This window comes from Pan paniscus, chromosome 3 (assembly GCF_029289425.2).
Source record: "Pan paniscus chromosome 3, NHGRI_mPanPan1-v2.0_pri, whole genome shotgun sequence".
Lineage (NCBI taxonomy): Eukaryota > Metazoa > Chordata > Mammalia > Primates > Hominidae > Pan > Pan paniscus.
The window spans coordinates 59,678,529-59,697,950 of NC_073252.2; the positions used below are offsets into that span (position 1 = coordinate 59,678,529).

The following is a 19,422-nucleotide window of genomic DNA, read 5'->3' on the forward strand; positions in this document are numbered from 1 at the left end:
CCAAATATCTTCAAATTCAGTTCTATAACATGTTATACAAGCCAAGAAAAACAGGTATAAGTCTAAGTGACCTCTTGAGCTTGTAGATTGCTATTGCTAGCAGTCTATTTGTTGTTGTTGTTGAGGGTTGGGATGGGGACAGAGTCTTGCTATGTTACCTAGGCTGGCGTGCAGTGGTGCAATCATAGCTCACTACAGCCTGGAAATCCTGGCCTCAAGGGATCCTCCCACCTCAGCCACCTAACCAGGAGTTAGGACCACAGGTGTGTGTCACCAAACCAGCTCTTTTCTTTTCTTCCTTTTTTTTTTGAGACGGAGTCTCGCTCTGTCGCCCAGGCTGGAGTGCAGTGGCGCGATCTCGGCTCACTGCAAGCTCCGCCTCCCGGGTTCGCGCCATTCTCCTGCCTCAGCCTCCCGCCTCAGCCTCCCGAGTAGCTGGGACTACAGGCGCCCGCCACCACGCCCGGCTAGTTTTTTGTATTTTTAGTAGAGACAGGGTTTCACCATGTTAGCCAGGATGATCTCGATCTCCTGACCGCGTGATCTGCCCGCCTTGGCCTCCCAAATTGCTGGGATTACAGGCGTGAGCCCACCGCGCCCGGCCTTTTTTTTTTTTTTTTTTTTTTGTAGAGATGGGGTCTGGTCAATAAAATGTAAGTGTCGTTTGTTATAGGGTAGTTTATGATTGTGTGTAGGATTCAAATGAAACGTAGGGGTTCAGTTTCATTCTTCTTCACATGGCTAGCCATTTATCCCAGCATAATTTATTGATTAAGGGCTCCTTTCCTCATTGCTTGCTTTTGTTGACTTTGTCCAAGCTCAGATGGTTGCAGGTATATGGCTTTATTTCTGGGTTCTCTATTCTGTTCCATTGGTCTATGTGTCTGTTTCCACTAGATCAATTTAAGTTGATATTTTAATTATTTTCTTTCTTTTCTCTTAGTTTATATTATTATTTGCTTACATTTTTGTTACCTGGTTGACCTTATATATATGTGAATTTCCTGGGTAAAGGCAATAAAAAACTGATCTCATATTTTTCTGCTGTCTCTGCCCTTTCTATGTGGGAAGTCAGGAACCCTCATATTTTTCCTTGACTGCTTGTTTGGCCTCAAGATGCTGAGTGAGGCTTCTTGCGGTGTTAGCCTATGTGCTGATAAATCCTCATTAGCAGTCTGCCTTTCTCTGCCTCATTCTCAATCCTGGGAGGATGATCATATAAACTCTTACACGTGGGTTTCCTTACCTGTGAGATTTTTGTTGGGTTGTGCTGATGAAATAGGTGGAAGAGAGAGGTAGGGGTACTATTTGGTATAAAAGATAAAAAATGGTACAGCCATATAGGTTCCTTGCCATGAATGGAGCTTAGCTTCTAAGAAATCAGAGAACTAAGAACTAGGCAGAGAAGAGTGGACTGCTAATGAGGAGTAGTAGTCACACCTGTCAGTAGTCACATCTTTGAAAGTAGTTTCAAGTAGAAGTAAACACTCCAGTGGGATTATCTAGGAAAATTCTTTCTGACTCCATTCTAAGAATTCAGTGAGATTCCAGGCTCTGAACCATTAATCATGTAACTATTAGGAGACTATTAATTGTGTAACTATTAGGAGCTTAGCTTAGCTCCATTCATGGCAAGGGACCTATACAGTTAGACCATATTTTATCTTTTATACCAAATATAAAAGATTTGTACCTCTCCCTTCCACCTATTTCATCAGCAGAACCCAACCAGAACCCCCAGGTAAGAAAACCCACATGTAAGAGTTTGTATGGTTATCCTCCCAGGATTGAGAACTAGGCAGAGAAGAGTGGACTGCTAATGAGGAGCAGTAGTCACACCTGGCAGCAGTCACATCTTTGCACAATGGGTCTTATTGGATGGCCTTTCCTTCATTGTCCCAACTCTTCTTCAGGCTCTGGGCTCCTTATTTGTTCCCTTTGCTTCATCAAACATAGGCCCATGACCAGCTCTACTGGGAGACCCTGAATGTCTCAGCCCTGTATTTTTTTTTTAAATCCTGTCCACTCTCTTTAAATACATGCTTTATTAATTTTTTTCCCATAAGGGGTCTCTGTTTCCTTCTGGGAACCTGTCTCATCAACTGTTGGTAGATGGTAAAATATAGGATAGAGTGGTAGACATAATGATAGCAATAGGTGCATATTACTGCTCAAATACTTTATTTATTTGGTGTGCTGGTTAGATCAGGGTTGGTTCCATCAAAATCATTGCAGTTTGTTTCTTCTAAGATATCAGAGCAGTTTGGAAAATATCATTTATTGCATGTTCAACCAAAAATGGCAGAGAGTTTTTGCCAAAAACTTTTAAAGGCTGGGCTGCTTAATATAGTTTGATTGGAAGTCGTAACTTGGACAGTGGCATTGAGCAATACTGTGTGAGGAGGGTTGGTGAGAATTTGAGTAGTATTTTCAGTAGATGCTGCGGGGGTTGCTGCTGATATGGAGGTGGCAGGCTCTGGTGTTGAAGAGATAGGTACTGTTGAGGAGCTGACCGTCATTGTGGGTTTTGTGGAAGTGCTGGTGGTTGCTGTTGCAGTGGTAGGGGGATTTGTGGTGATTGTTGTATCTGCGGTGGTGATATTTATTTGGGGCTCAGGATTAGAGATAGGAAGGTAAATAGCAAGAAAAAAAGGAATAGGAGGAAATGGGGGTTTTAATATCCTAATAGGTCCTACATAGTAAGGTCTTAGAGGGAAATGCAGGTTTGGATAACCCGGAAAGAGTCGAGGTTGTCTAATAGATTCCAATGGAAAGAGTTGAGATAGAATGACTGCTTGGCTAAATCGAGAGAGAGAAGATGGTGGAACTCGCCCTGGGACAAAGAGAAGAGAAAGTGGTGAATTAAGTCTTGAGCCATAGGGAGGTGGGGGACTTGGTGGAACCCATCTTGGCCTGTAGGGTGGAGGTGGTGGCAGCTGGCCAGGTAGATATGGTCTTCTGGAGAATCTTTGACTCTCACTGGGCTGTGGAGATAAAAACAAAGGTAAAAAACAAAATTTCTAAATTTGACCATTTAAAGTTCAAACATTAGGATATACTATGTATTAGTATGTGTGCTATGTAAACATTAGGATATACTAAGCCATAAGTCATATATTTCACTGAGAAAATAACTTAGAAAAAATAAGGAATAGAAAATTTCCTGTTTATTCTGGATGTCTGGGCAATCAAAGAAAAGTAGAATAGTATTAAATGAGAAAAAACAAAAAAAGTGGTAACCTTGCTATCTGACCTGTAGGTTTTAGGGAGGGACCAAATCACCTTGATTATGTATAAGAAAAGACCACCTTTGAATGTAGTTTCAAGTGGAGGTAAATACCCAGGTTGACTATCTGGGAAAATTCTTTCTTACTTCATTCTAAGAGTTCAGTGAGATTCCAGACTCTGAACCATTAATTGTATAACTATTACATGCAACACTTCTTTCTAGGGACAAAGAGAAACAGATTTAAGACTCTGCTTATGTGAGTCTGAAATCAGTGGAAGATATAACCCTCCAATGACAATACAGGGCAATACAACAAAAAGCCTATGGAGCTAGTATAGTATGTTGGTTAAAATTTAGACAGTGGAGTCTGATTGCTACAGCCTCCTAGAACCAGTCCTACCATTGTTAAATGCTAGCTGGGTGACTTGCTTATGGTTATCTCTGCCTGTTTGCTCACTCCTCAACTGGTTCTAGAAATAGTTCTTACCACTTAGAGTGGTAGATAGGATTATACATAATCTATGTAAAGTGCTTAGACATAGTAAGGTAGAGTAAGGGCTCAGTATAATTTTGAGTGATTTTGTACTCTATTAATAACAAACATGGCTTGTAGATGGTAGCAATTCAAGAAATAATTGATAAATATTGTAACAATTTTAGTAATTTAGACGAAAATTTTAGTTTTTATCAAAGAGAGAGGACTAATTGCCATGTAGAGAAGATGACATTTGAAATGAGGATAAAATAACAGGGTAGAAATGAGGAAGAAGAAGCCAAATTAGGATAATATCATAAACAAATGAACAAGGTCAAGAAAATATAGGTTCTATTCTAGCGACCATCAGAAGACCAGTTTGCCTGAAACAAAGCTTTAGGAAGGTGCAGGACTCTAATCATTCCCCTACAACATTCAACCCCTTCCTGTGTCTCTGCCATATTGCCTTCAGGAACATCAAACTTTTGGATCAACTCTATGCAAACTACCTTCCCTAGTTCTACTTCCATGGTGATGAACATTGCTGGAGAATGCCACAATCTCTAATGGTAGCAACACTAGAGAACTATAGTGTCTGTGTTTGTCTGGTGCATCAGCACTGCTAAATCATTTCCTCCCATTTTCCCCAAAAGGCTATCTTCTCAGCATCTATACCTCACTTCTACTTTTCTTGCTCCCCTCTACACCCATCAGAAGATGATCTTGCCTTCTAATTCACATAATTTAGGCCATGATACGTGAGAACTTCTTCACTTTCCTGCCCTACGCCTATAAAGCTCATAAATATCTTGCTGTTCTCTCTTCCTGTTTAAGACCAGTCTCTTCACCTGTGTTTTATATCTACATCTTCTCTGTCCCTAGGGTCTTTCTTCTCTTTTATTTTTGTAAAATAAATCTCTTTCTAATCCCTGGCTGTATTCTTCCAGTCTATAATATTGATTGATATCTCATGTATTAAAGAATCTTATTCTTAACCTAGGGTACCCTTGAAGCTTTCTTTATTAGCTTATCTCTCTCCATTCCTAGCCAGACAGTAAGGAAGGCTGGTTTAGATTTTCTGTTTCCACTTCTCAATTTCCCTTTTATCTGGTTACTGTCCCCATCATACAACTTAACTGAATCTCTTACAAAGATCAGTGACAACTCAAAAATTCCAAGTCATTTCAGAGGGAGCCATAGTGATGTCTTGGTCACATGATCAATTCCTCTGTGTACTTTATGTCTACATTTTCTCCCTTTCCAGGGACTGTCCTGTCTTAGTCATCACCTTTTATTCTTGTAACATAAACATAAACACATTTATTTGGGTTATTTCTGGGCTATTGTTCCATGGACTTCCAAACCACTGGCTATCCAGGATCTTAGGCCTTATGGCCAGAAGAAGAAAAATAAGCCACATTAATAAAATTCTCTTTCTCTTTGTAACTTGAAATAGGAAATATTGAGATATCCTACTTAGAAGTAGGAACTAAAATGTGAATATTGTGAGATGAGAGGAGCCAGACAGAGGCTGGAGCATTAATAAGGGCCACGTGCAAACTAAGCTATAAGGACATAGGGACTGTGAGTAAAGAGAGCACATCTCAGGGAGGGAACAGTACAGAGAGAAGCAGGGTTGCCATGAGAAGCAAAGACCAGTTTTTAGGGCTGCCTGCTTTTGCGGTGCCAGTTCTACTTTATATTTATTCTTGCATTGACTTTCTTATTTAAGGAAGGAAGAAAACATTTATTGAGAACCTGGCCAGGCATGTTTCCTTCCTTTAAGGAAAAAGGAAGTCAGTGCAAGAATAAATATAAATTAGAACTGGCGCAGCAAACTAAGGCAGCCCTAAAAATGCAAGAATAAATATTGTGAGTGGAACCCTGTTCTTTGCAACCAAACAAAAGCCTATACCGCCATCCAATCTCATCTTTTGCCACTTCTTTATCCTCACTCTGGCCATTTAGAACTAGTACTAGTTCTTTCAACATAACGAGCTCTTTCTGGTAGTCCCTGTGCCTTCATAAAAGCAGTTCTCTAGCTGAGAATTTTTCACTCCTGCCCTAATTTCCATTCACCTGGCAAGCTCTTCCTTCAAAATGTTTAAGTGGCTTCACTCCCCTCCCCCAATAATTTGATATGATAATTAAAAGAATTGTACAGAAAATATCTTTATACAATATAAAATCGGCCAAAATTTTACTTTTGTAAATCTTTTATTGGAGACAGAAGCAATCACTTTTTTTCACAGTGATAGTAATTGTTTGTTTTGATATTTTTCTCCACTTTTAGGCCATGTGCTATTTTACTGCTGTTGAAGGAATAAGTTGTATCTTCTTTAGCTTTGTGTCTTTAGTATCTTAGTGCCTGGCATCTTTGTGAATAATAAAAGTTATGAGGAATTCGAGGTAAGTTAGGTATCTTTATTCTTTTTGTTGCTTTAGCACTTCTATTATAATACTTATAGTCACTTATTAATATTATATAGTGTAGTAATTATTAACTTCTTCAAACAATGTCTTTGTATTGTTTATCATTCTATCTCCAGTTTCTGGCACGTTGGAGGTTCTCAGTACATTTTTTTTTTAAACTGAGTCATGCTCTGCTACCCAGGCTGGCGTGCAGTGGTGTGATCTCAGCTCACTTCAACCTCTGTCCCCCAGGCTCAGGTAATCCTCCCACCTCAGCCTCGCAAGTAGCTATGACCACAGGAGTGCACCACCATACCTGGCTATTTTTTTTTGTATTTTTTGTGGATATGGGGTCTTGCTATGTTGCCCAGGCTAGTCTCGAACTCCTGAGCTTAAGCAATCCACCTGCCTTGGCCTCCGAAAGTGTGGGGATTACAGGTGTGAGCCACCATGTCTGGCCAAGTTCTTAGTAAATGTTTTTGAATAAATGAATGTGGACTCAAATGAAATTGAGATCTTAAGTCATGGCTGCTAACATTAATGAAGATGTAGGTGTCAAGAGGAAAGAAATTAATTAAGTTTTAATCCTTTTGAGTTTGAAAAGTCATGGAAGTTTGTAGATGCATATTGAAATCTCAGAACTGGAGAAATAGATTTGGAAAGCACTGTTGGGTCAAAGCAATAAGTAAGAAAGTAATGTTCTGTAAGAAAGTAATGAAGTAATAATAAGTAAGTAATGAAGTAATAAGTAAGAAAGTAATGAAGAAGAAATGGCTGAAGACAGAAACTTGGATATCAATAAGAGAAAGGTGAGCAGCCAGTGAAGGAAAATCAGAGACAGGAGGAAACCCAGATGGTACAGTGTCATGGAAATTAAGTTCAAAGTGAGCTTCAATGAGCTGCTCTCTGGACCCTAAGCAGAGGTGGGGAGAAATCATGTGAAAAATTACACCTTACAGCAAATAGCTGACCCCTGACCTCCATTCTTATTATTTTTATCTTTTCCTATTCTCTTAATACAATTTTTCACTAGCTAGTTTCCCTCGTCCAGTGGCCAATGGTGGTGAACGTTATAACCCTAGACAAATGATGAAAATGCCTTCTTAAGGAGTCTACCTTTGGGGCGATTACCTTCACAAATGATAAGCTTATTTGAAACAGAATACAGAACTGGCTATTTTGAGTTTCATTTTCCTTATTTGTTAAGAGAGGATAATAATAATAATTGTCACACTGGATTTCTGGAGAGATTAAACAGCGTACTTTTGTAATATACTTCTTGGCATATATTAAACACTCCATAAGTGGTAGCTTTAGTATTATTATTATGCAGCCCACCTATATTTAAATTTGATTATATTCTCTCTGTAGTTTTAACATTTGATGGTTTAAAATAATCAAAAATGATTTAATGTGTGAGTTCCATGAGGGCAGATATTTTTAAATTTATTATTATTTATTTGTAAAACATTTAAAGAGCATAAATGCAATTTTGTTACATAGATATATTGGAGTTAAGGTGCGGGGAGGTCAAAGCAGTGTCTTGTAGGTAGGGGTAAGGACTTTGTATCCCCGCCTTCTAAGTCTTATGGAAAACCATTAGAAGCTTTTGAACAAAGGAATGATATGGCAATATTTACTATGGAAAAACACCTTTCTGGTTGTTGTGTGGAGAATAAACTGCAGGGACAATAGTGAAAGCAGAGAGATCAATTATTGTTGCTCCAGGTAGGAAGTGATGATGGCTTGGCCCAGAATGGTAGCAGGAGGGTGCTGAGAAAGGGTAAGATTTAGATGATGTTTTGAAGGCAGAGTGGATCTATTTGCTAAAGGAGTGGATCTGGGAGGTGATAGAGTCAAGGATGATTTCAAGTTTTTTTTGGCTTGAGCAACTGGATTTGTGCTCATAGATGGAGAAAGGGTAAGAGGATGGTGTCCTGGGAGACTCTGACATTTAGAGATCAGGAAGAGGAGATGTGTCTGGAGAAGGAGACCAACAAGGAGTCGTCATTGAAGTAGGAGAAAAATCAGGAGAGTGGAGTTGAGGAAAAAGAAAAAACTCTTTAAGTAGGAGACTGATCATGTCAAATACAATTTAGACATAATTATCGTGGGGACTGAAAGCTGACCCTTACGCCTGGCCATTTTGAGTACAATTTGACAAATGTGGTTTCATCCAAATGATGTGGGCAAAGTCTGCTTGGAGTAGGCTTAAGACAGAACAGGAAAAGAAGTGAAGATGTGCAGAGGCAACTTTTTCAAATGGACCATGATGGGAGCCATAAGATCAGTGGAGTATGAAAACAAACATATAAGTGATATTACCTCATATTTATGTGCTAGTAGGAACAATCAATAGAGAGAAGGAAAAATTGCTGATATTTAGATTTAGAATAGGTAATTGCAGGATAATTGCAGGAATCTCCTTGCTTAGGGGAGGGGATGGGATCTAGTGTATAAGTTGAGGGGTTGGTCTTAGAATATATTGGGTTGATTTTAGTTTATCACAGGTAATAGAAGAAAAGGCAGAAGATAGGCAAATAGATCAAGGCAAGTTAAAATTTTGTTTCTCCATTCACAAGTTATGTAAATTTGGGTAAGTTATGTAACCTCTCTGTTACTTTTCTTATCTTTAAAAGAGAGAAAGTAACAGTATCTACCACATGATGTTCTTTAGAAAAAATAATTAAAATGACAAATAATTTAGCATAGTATTTTGCATGCACACAAACATGCAAACATGTTTCAATGAAACATAAATATTTTTTGCAAACTCATGAATAATGTTGGGTTAATTTTATGATTATTTTGTAAATGAAATATCAGGCTTTTACATGCCATATTGCCTTGTTCACTGTCCCTGTAGACTGGGAGTTAGCAAACTAAGGCTGTGGGCCAAATGTAGTTTGCCTGTTTTGGTAAATAAAGTTTTACTGGAACATAAACATGCCCATTCGTTTATTATAGCTGCTTTCAAGCTACCTCAGCCAAGTTGACCACTTATTACAGGCCCACAGAAGCCTACAATATTTGTTATCTGGCCCTTTTCAGAAAAGTTTGTCAACTCCTGCTCTGGCTATTATTACCAATCTATCTTGTATCCTCTGACAGTCATATACCCCTTGAAGTTAGAGGTCATGTTTATTAGTGTTTGTATCCTTCTTATGCTGTAGGTGACTTTAAGTAAATATTTATGGATGTCATTCAGATATTTTAGAAGTTTCATTTTTTTTCTCCAAATCATTATGGATGATGGAAAGCAAGAGTGTGTGGGAAGAGATGGCATCTTTCTGAGGTTTTGTACTGACTTCATGTACTAAAGTTTTGCATGTCACTCAGAGTAAAACTAAGGCTCTGCAAAAGCCCATGAGACCTGATGCAGCCTCACCCTCCTCTAACTCTCTAGTATCACCTCCTGCTCCTCTCTTCCCATCTCACTCTCTACCAGCCATGCTAGCCTCCTTATTCTTCACACTAGGCAAGTGTACCCTACTCCAGACTTTGGAACTTCCTGTTTCCTCTGCTTGCATGGTTGGCTTTTTCACCCCCTTCAGGTCTTTAATCAAATGCCATTTTCCACTGGGCTACTCTATCTAAAATCACATCCTTGTTCTACCTCCTCCTAAAATTCCTTCTTCCCAAATTTTCTGCATTACATAGTCAGTTATTTTGTTTATGGCTTGTCTTCCCCGAGTAGAATATAAGCTCCACGAGGTTAGAAACTTTTTGTCTGTTTTGTTCACTGCTGTTTACCCAACATCTAGAATAGTGCCTGGTAAATAATAAGTGCTCAATAAGTATTTTGGGTTGAATGAATTCCCCATATTTGGTGATAAGCAGAAATTTCTCTTACTTGATTTCAGAATGCCATTTCCTTCCTTGCACATGGCAAGTAGCGTAAGGCTTTCCCGTGACAACATTTGAGCATTTATACAAACCCGTAAGAAGTCCTCAGCCTTTCTCTGTTTGATTTCTCAGTTGACCAGGGCCTTGTTACTCAAAATGTTATTTGCTGACCAGCAGATCAGCACCAGTATCACCTGGGGGCTTGTTAGAAATGTAGACTTACTGGGCTCAGGCAGACCTACTGGATCAGAGTCTGCAGTTCTACAAAATCCCTAGATGATTTGTGTTCCTGATAGAGTTTCTAGAGTTTGTAGAGTTTGGAGAACCACTGGCTGTCTTCGGTTATTTGATATCTGCTTATCGTTGGTTTAGTTCAGGCTAAAGGTTTTGCTTTGCTTTTGGTAATTATTTTATCATAGCCCTTTCTGTAAAGTATTTTATTTATGTTCTGTTTTTAAGTTTATTTTACTTTTTACTTTTTTTAAACTTCTATTTCCTCTTCTTAAGGATTAGAAACTGCCAGACTGACAGCTTAACCAACTGACAGCTGACAGCAGTTTAGTGGACAGGTTGTGCTGCAAACAAAGGCTTCTCTAGCTAGGGATGGCAGGTATTGGCAAAAATGCTGTCGTTACTCATCTTGTGAGCATGGCAGATGTCCTTGTCCATCATGAGATACATTACCTTTGAGCTTACACTTGGCCTATTATCCATCCCTGTGTCATACTTCATATAGCCTATCCAATGGCATGAATGAACAGGTAAGACTCTGAAACCTATTTGTTATTACTTGGCGTCAACTACACAAAGGCCCATTCACTTGTTGTGTCATTCCCCTAATACTTATTGAGGGTTTGTCTCATGTTCAGCTCTGTGCTATGTAAAGGAGCATCCCAAATAGTTCCTGGGTTTTTGTGAGGTTTGGGGGTAAAACTGTGCTCCAGAGTACATTGTAAATATACAAATATGAACTGTTATTTTTAATTTAAATCCTAGATAGTCCCTGTCTCATAAAAGATAATCTCTGATATATTGAAAGTTCTAGATGCTAAGTACAATGAAGTTTCTTTATTTAGACTAACGCTTAAGACTGTTGTTAAGATTTACCAACTTCTCATGAGACAATGAATACAGCAAGAAATTTTTGCTAGAGTGACATTAAAATTATGTCTTGTGGTTCTTGTTTTCTTATATCCAATAATATTTAATTCTAACATGAGAAAATTTATGTATTAAACTCATTTTTTTTTAGGACATGGAATCCTCTGCTTCTTATATAAATGGGATTCTATACTCTTTCAAGGTAGAAAAGAATTTAAGTTACATTTGTCTTGCAATTCAGGCTTCTGGAATAAAAATATGCCATTAATTCATATGAATCCTTAAGATATATGCTTTATGTAGGACTCCTCAGAAGTTGTCTATCCTCAGTATGAAACAGAAGGTTGTAGATAGAGAATCAAAGACAGCATTTCCTCTATTATTGTCTCTGAGAAGTATTCTAGTCAACAACCTCTATTTCATTTCCCCAAATTTCTCAAGTTTACTTGATCATGGATCTTCCTTTACCTTCTAATCTATTGTATAAAGTCTGAATTAGTGTTTATTAATGTTAGCAGAGAAGTCATATTTATCATATTTGGGGAATTCTACCAAAAAAAGTGGTTTATTCCAGAGTAATAAATTTGATAATTAATTGTAATTATTGACTTAGGTTTTTTCATATGATGGATTGATTTAAGTTGAATTTACCTTGAAAGCTCTCTTTATATATTTCATGCAATTATAACATAATAGCTTGAGAAGTAAATTTCAAGAAAATTTACTCAAGGGGTCTCAGATTTCAGCATGAGTAAGAGTATCCTAGAATGCAGGTTTCCAGGCCCCAAGATCAGCTATTCTTTTTTTCTCAGGTCTGGGATAAGGTCTGGAAATGTTCATTCTTAATAAGTGGATCAGGTGTTTCTGATATAGGTATCTCATGGAGTATAATACTCTTCTATTTCAACCTCAGAAGTATAATTTTTTTATACAAATGTTATTACATAGCACTATGTGCTTCAGAACAATACAGATGTCATTAAATATCAAAAAATGCTTCAGAAAAATAACGCTACTTTATCTGACAGTATCATTGCTAGGGTCTATTGATATTTATTTGCTCACTAGTTTCTCTTAGGTAGATACTATATTATGAAAAGAAGACCTAATCTATGAAGATCCCAATTTGGAATTCGACTTTGGTATTTCTGTGTCAACCACCACTAGGCCCAACACACAGTGGATTATCAGTAATTACTAAGAAATGAGATAAATAGGGCTCTTTCTCTCCTCGCAAGCCCACCTAACCCCAATATATGCTAGGGAAACTGATCTTACTCTGAAATTCGTATTATGCTATGATGTTTTTGGCTATGGCACTTATCACTTGTTACTTTGCATTATATATTTTTGGATCTCCTATAGAGCTTTAACAAATGATTTTCAAGAGTTTGAATTAGTGTAAGTGCTTCTTGAGTGAATGACTTCTTTTTCTGTTTTTATTTTTTTCCCAAGTGAGTAGCACTTTAATTTCCAGTCAGTTAAAGGAATATTTTAGTCATAATGAATATATTTTCAGGCATCAGAAAGGCTTCCTGATTTTAGTTTTTATAAACGTTTTCAATAAAAAACTATTGTACAATCAGCAATCCTTGCATTGATATATCATGTTGTCTTTTTAGAAAATTTATCATGAAGCTCCAACTGTATACTTTCTTATTCCCTACAGCTTTTAAACATTTAGTAAGCTTAAATTATATTTTTCTGACAATTTGATGGTAGTCCTTTTGAAAAAGAAATAAAAAGGAAGAGATGTCTCTAGATAAGAGCTAGCTCTCCTAGATACTACCTGCCCTGTGTCCTCTTCCTGCAGTCCACTGTCCCTTCATGCTTAGCAACCGCTGACTAGATGGTTAGTCATAAATGAGAAAGGAAAAGGAAAGTAAGAGCAAGTCCATAATGATCAACAGCCTGACACTGTATTTTTATATACAGGACAAAATTCTTGGTATCAAAACTTTCTTTGAAATCATGATTAACAATAAATATAACAAGTAAATTTAGAATTGAGGGAACTTACTGTGAAACATGAAATAAGAGCCAACAGGCCCAAGAGGAAAGTTAATTTCATTCTTTAAAGTTGCTCCTACAAACAGGCCAAAGATTATCCACAGTTAGCCAAATCGATCAACAGTGCTTTTCAGAAAAAAAATTTTAAAACATTTTAACACTTGTTATGTAAAATGATGAAGAAAGACCAACATAACCTTTAAAGATGTGTGTGATATTTTGGGGAGAGGAAGCAGCATAGATGCACAGCAATACTGTCATGTTTGTGATTTTTTTTTAAATGGTGGTACTTTATTTTATGAAAGATAATTTTCAGATAATTGTTGAAAATACATTTTAAAATTAAAGTATTTTTGGAAATTCCTTGTTGCCTTTAGTGGTGACTACTTTGGAACATAACTAATTAGGGTATACTTTTAGTATGTTTACTTAAAATTAGTCAAAGCTTACAGATTTCTATAGATTTGTGACCTAAATATTGTCAACGTGACGTGACTATTGTAAAAAATAACTTCTTAATACAATTATTGTGTTACTGTTATTAGATCTGTCTGAAGCAAAAGAAACCATGTAATGTATATTTTTCCTTTAACATCACTCTACTGAAGTATTATTACTTTGATATGACTTTTTTCCAAGTTATTCCAAAAGTCAATTATTGTCTATCAGTGTGTGAATTAGAAAAAAGAGGTTTTTGTCCTAATTTGTTTATAATTTTCAACAATATATAAGAAGCACATGGCACTCTAGGTTCTGGGAAGGCAAAATTCAAGCACATAGGCTGACAGATTGTCTTGGGGTTTATGTGGTATCTGTCATTGGCATTAGCCTTGAAAGTGATGTAAGACAGGTCGACAGATCCTATAGTTGTATGTGCATGTGTCTACCCCCTTAAGATAGCTTTTTTCTTATATGTTTTCATATTAGAAAGCAGTTTGACAATACATAAGAAACCTAACTCAAACAAGAACAACAAAAATGCAAATCTAACTTATATACGTTTTTAAGACTCTTCTACTCATGATTGACTTTAGAGACCATAAAATACAGCAGTGGAAAAAGTCAATAGATTGTGAAATTGGATGTAAATTGTGCAACTAATCCATATGAATGTTCTTGACATTTTTTCAGGAATTTTAAGCAATTTTACCACAGACAATGATTTTTTTTTTTAAACACATCTGAGATTTTTAGGTAATGTGGCTATTTCCATTAAAAGCCATGAGGATGATATTCTTGAGAATATGAGCAAAAACTAGAATTCCAAAGTGAAAATTCTTACATTTATATTTCTATATACCTACCTTGGTAGAAGATTCTTCTTTGGAACAAATTACTGCTTAATCTTACTCTTGCCAGATACTCTATTTAGGTAGCCACAATTTAAAAGTCCAAGAAGAGAAAGAACTTTGATAGAAAAGCCTTTCTTCTTAAATACCTCTGTCTGGATTTTTATTGGAGTTAAGAGAAAGGTTGAGAGAGGGTAAAGTTCTGTATTGATATTCTTTACTGAAACAAAGAAATAATAGTTGCAGTTGCCAGTTTGGCAGCTTCATCTATAGAACTGTGATCCAATCACTGTCCTAGTAGGCCCTGGGGCAGCATGCAGAATGCTCAAGTACAGTGGTTTTCAAACTTGACTGCACATCACAACTATCTGGGAAGCTTTAAAAAATTCCACTTCTCAGACCTTACCCCAGAACAATTTATCAGAAGTTATGGGGCAGAAGACAGACAAAATAATTTAATTTAGTTTTAAAAATTTTATTAATTTTATTTATGTTAGTTTTTTTCCTTCCAACTTTTATTTTAGGTTCAGGGGTACCTGTGTAGGTTTGTTACATGAGCAATTTGTGTGTTTCTGGGGCTAGTTGTATAAATTATTTCATCACCCAGGTAGTGAGCACAGTACTCAATAGGTAGTTTTTTGATCCTCACCCTCCTCCTGCTCTACAACATCAAGTAGGCCCTGGTGTCTATTGTTCCCTTCTGTATGTTCCCGTATACTCAATGTTTAGCTCTCATTTCTAAATTAGAACTTGCAGTATTTGGTTTTTTCTCCTTGAATTCGTTTGCTTAGGATAATGGCTTCCACCTGCATGCATGTTGCTGCAAAGGAACACAAGAATTAAAAAACTCCCCAAGTTATTGCAAAGTGAAGCTTTGTTTGGGAACCACTGTTGTTAAAGGCTATAGATACTGGAGTTTTAATGTGTCTATACATATGTATCAGAACTGACATATATATATGTATAGTAAGAGTTGGTTTATTTGAGAAGAAGCTTATTTGGGAAGAAGGATTTTAAAGAATGGAAAAAGGAGGCAGTTGAAATAAATTCTTTGTCTTAATTTTGGAAATAACAGAAGATATCTAGTGGTGGGAGATAATTAGGAAATAGAATCCTTCTAGTTTCTTATTTTCAATTTCATATTTATTTCCCAGATGTGTAATTTTAAAGATACTGTATACATGCATTTGAGCTACTTAAAATGTTAAATATATAGAAATTACTTAATACATTTTTCTGAAGCTAATAATGAATATCTGGACTGCTTAATGGATAATAAATTCTCCAATATATGTTGTATTCTGTAAGTATGTGGTGTTATCCCATTATCTAAATCAGATGGATAAATTCAATGTACACTTGTCTACCAAAGATGGGAGGTATTACACAATCTATTTTCAATTTATGGCAAAAGGATGTAGTAAATTACACAATTTTATGTATAAAATGAAGGCAGGTACTGAGAAATTTACTCATAGGAAATAAAATCTATTCAGTTGAGAGGAAATTACCATATGCTAGAAGATGTTATGCTTTATTTTCTAATAGCCATAATTTGTTGAATCCTTACCATGTCCTAGACTATGTGCTAATCACTTTATGTAGATTAGCTCTCCTCATGCTCACAACAAACCCTTGCAATTTATGTTATTATTATCAGATCACTGATTAGATAATAAATTAGAGAGGAGTCACGTAAGTTGCTCAAATTCACTAAAATAGCTGGGAAAGGAATTGACCTTAAATTTGCCATATTTGAGAGCTTGAACTTTTCCCTTCATTACGCTGCTTTGTCTCTCAAATCCAATTATTTGAACCACTGAAGTAATTACTATATTTTTAATAGTAGCACTCGTTGACGCTTGAATGCAACTCATCAGTAATACATGAAATCTATTTAGGGAGTAGCAAACAGAATTTAGAGGATGGATAGAGCAGAATAGAAGTAAATATCAGATTGCATTATATATTAGTACTTTTCAGGATATATTATATGGTTATACATATGGGTGTACTGGGTTATTATGTAAAAATATATGTTTTCTGTCAGCTGCAGCCAATAAAATGTAAGAGTCTTTCATTATAGGGTAGTTTAGTGATTGTGTGTAGCATTCAAGTCAGGTGGCCTAAGCTGAAATGTCAACTCCCCTCCTATTAGCTGTGTTTTATATGACCAGCTATTTAATCCAATTATGTCTCAACACTGTCATTTACAAAATAAGATAGTAATATGTCTACTTCTTGATATTGTTCTGAGGATTAAATAAATAGGACATAGAAAATTGTGACCCATGTTATTAGTAAGTGTTAGCCTTTCAGTGGGAATGTCCTTCTTCCATCATGCAATTTTTAAAATATTCTGGGTATGATGAATCTCTAGTAAAGGGGTAAAACATATTCAAATTTAAAACGTGACTTAAAAGCTTTTGGTAGTGAATGGGGAATTAAGTTGGAATTGATCTTAAACTACCTAGTTTTCTTTGCCTCTGTCTTTGTTGATGACAAGTTGACAATTAGAATTCTTGTCTCCTTTTTTAGTATGCTCATTATAGACAGTTTTGTTTTCTGTACCCTTCTATGACTCAGGAAATCCTTTAAGTTAATATCTAATACTTCCTGAATTGTTACCTTCTCTAGTAACATGCTCATTTTGTGAAAAAGATGAACAACTTCTCTTTTTGGTTGGTGTTGTAAATTGTTTTGATGCCCAGTATATTTTCAGCCAAGTGTTTTAAGTACAAGGTGTGATTTGTTGTTATAATGGATCATTGGATATGAAGGACTTAAGAATGAACATTGTCAAAATTAAAATAATTTCTGCATGACTTATAGTCAACAAAGGATTAGTTTCCAAAGCAGGGGCAGCACATTTCTTTTCAAAATAAAAACTGTTATTCAAGAGAAATTTTAATTAACACCTGGCTTTAAAAGATCTTGACTAGATATTTTCTGGAACAATACTTAAAGCGACAATTGCCTTTTGTTCAGGAAATTCAAGTTGCTGGTGTAGTCTCACTGCTGTTGGTGAATAAAATTATTTATCATGACATCTTTCTGATCAAGAAACTGATTTCACAGCAAAAGAATGTGATTATGAGCTCATGCATATGAAGTTCATTCTTCTTACCACATACCCCATCACAGAGAATCATCTAATCTAATAAAACAGTGTAATGACCACTGAAGACTTTATGATACCAGTTGAGAGTACATACCCTGCAAGAATGAGGTTCTATTTTACAGGATGCAGTACATGCTTTCAATCAGTGAGCAACATATGCATCCAGCTTTCCCAGGGCCAGAATTCATGGGAACAGAAATTAAGGCTCTTCTTATTATTACAACTAATAGCCCACTCACAGAATCTTTGCTTTCTGTCTTTGTAACTTTGAGTTATGCTAGTTTGGAGGTCTTGGTTCATAAAGGAGGAATTAGGACATTTTGATCTCCTTATGTCACTGAACAAAAATAAATAAGAGTTACTCTACTGGTTAGCAGGATTGTTCCTGATTACCGAGGGGGAAATTGGGTTGCTGCTAAAAAAGAGGAACACAGAGGACTGTCTGGAATTCAGGAGATTCTCTGGGACACCATTTAGTATGTTCATGTCCAAAAGTGAAAATTAAGGGGAAACTACTACAACCAATAAAATGTATAACCACTGAGGATTGAGATACTTCAGGAATGAAGGTCTGAGTCAAGCATTTGGAAAGGAACCTTGGTCAGTGTTGAACTCTGTTGTTTTTCCAACATGTACAAAAGCAGCCTCATTAAATCCTCTCAGAGATTCCAGGACCAACCTTCCAGCATTCCTCCCTACTGGACTAGGTCTTAGACAAAAAGGACCATTCCTGTATACATAGAGAGACCAACACAAGTCAAGAAGTTCTACTTTTTCATAGGTTTGCTTTTCATACTGTGGGACCTCATCTGCAAGCTTCTAAATTTCAATAATTTCAAACTTTACCCTTCTTTCCTCAGCCCTAGGAGTCTTAGCTTCTTTCTGCAGTTGCTACCTCCATGAGGTAAATCCGGTGTTCTCATTTTGCCTTTTCAGTTACCCCGTTAACAATTCTTGCTGCCTAATTAATGATACTTGATACTAAATTCTTTTAAAAATAATTGGCATTATTGCTGCCTCCTGACAGCACCATAACTGATGCAGTGACTGATGGTTGCAACACCCACTAGGCTCCATTAGTAGCAATAGTCTTGGGCTCAGGATGATGTCCAAACTCACTAGACAAAAGATTCATCACATACCAAGTTTGTTTAGTGTTTACTTAGAAAGTATACAGAACAGGTAATAACATAGCACATTTGACAATAGCTTGCTGGAGAATTGGTAAACTTTAGGCACAGCTTCCTATGTCCCAGCCATTCTGAACCTGGGATGTATATGGTCATGAGAAACAAGTTTGAGTGTGATTGGAAAACCTCAGTTCAGAGAAACTTTAATGATAGATTGATTGCACGGAAATCTGATGTATTTGATGAGTCATGACTGGCTGTGCTAGAGGCTCAGAGAAGAGGGATATTTCTATGGGAATACTATGGCCAGTCTAAACTATAGCAATATGCCACTTGTAAATGTGATCTGTTACTCCGTCAAAGTCAGAGTACTGAAAACAAAAGCTAAAATTTCATAGTTGGCAATATTTCTCCTTCACCTCCTTAGGCAACACATGCTCCTTTGAGGCCAATTCCATTCAGTTCCACACTCTGACTTCTGCTCATGTGATCACCTCTTCTCATTTCATTTGTCAGTTATATTGCTATTTGCTTGAAGTCATGCTGGGTGACTTAAATTTTCTTTTCTTTTGTTTTATTTCAACTTTCATTTTGGGTTCATGGGGTACATATGCAAGTTTGTTACCTGGGTATATTGCATGATGCTGAGGGTGGAGTGAAAATGATCCCAGCATCCATGTACTAAGCATAGTACCCAACAGGTAGATTTTCAGCCCTCACCTCCTCTCACTCCCTCTCCCCTCTAATAGTTCCCAATGTCTGTTGTTCCCATCTTTATGTCCATTGTACTCAAATTAACTCCCACTTAT

General features: G+C 36.7%; 1 protein-coding gene across 2 annotated transcripts; it reads right to left on the minus strand.

Moving 5' to 3' along the window:
• Nucleotides 1-2,164: 2,164 nt before the first annotated feature.
• Nucleotides 2,165-14,478, minus strand: OPRPN (opiorphin prepropeptide). Of its 2 annotated transcripts, XM_014344653.4 has the most exons (4): nucleotides 14,378-14,478; nucleotides 13,084-13,149; nucleotides 12,853-12,908; nucleotides 2,165-2,984 (listed from the first exon to the last, which is right to left on the minus strand). In XM_014344653.4, the coding sequence occupies exons 2-4, from the start codon at nucleotides 13,132-13,134 to the stop codon at nucleotides 2,708-2,710; spliced, it is 384 nt and encodes a 127-aa protein (XP_014200139.1). In that variant the 5' UTR covers nucleotides 13,135-13,149; nucleotides 14,378-14,478; the 3' UTR covers nucleotides 2,165-2,707. The 2 variants fall into 2 exon arrangements, with proteins under 2 accessions (XP_014200139.1, XP_057158226.1); XM_057302243.1 differs by lacking the exon at nucleotides 12,853-12,908.
• Between the last annotated feature and the right edge of the window lie 4,944 nt (nucleotides 14,479-19,422).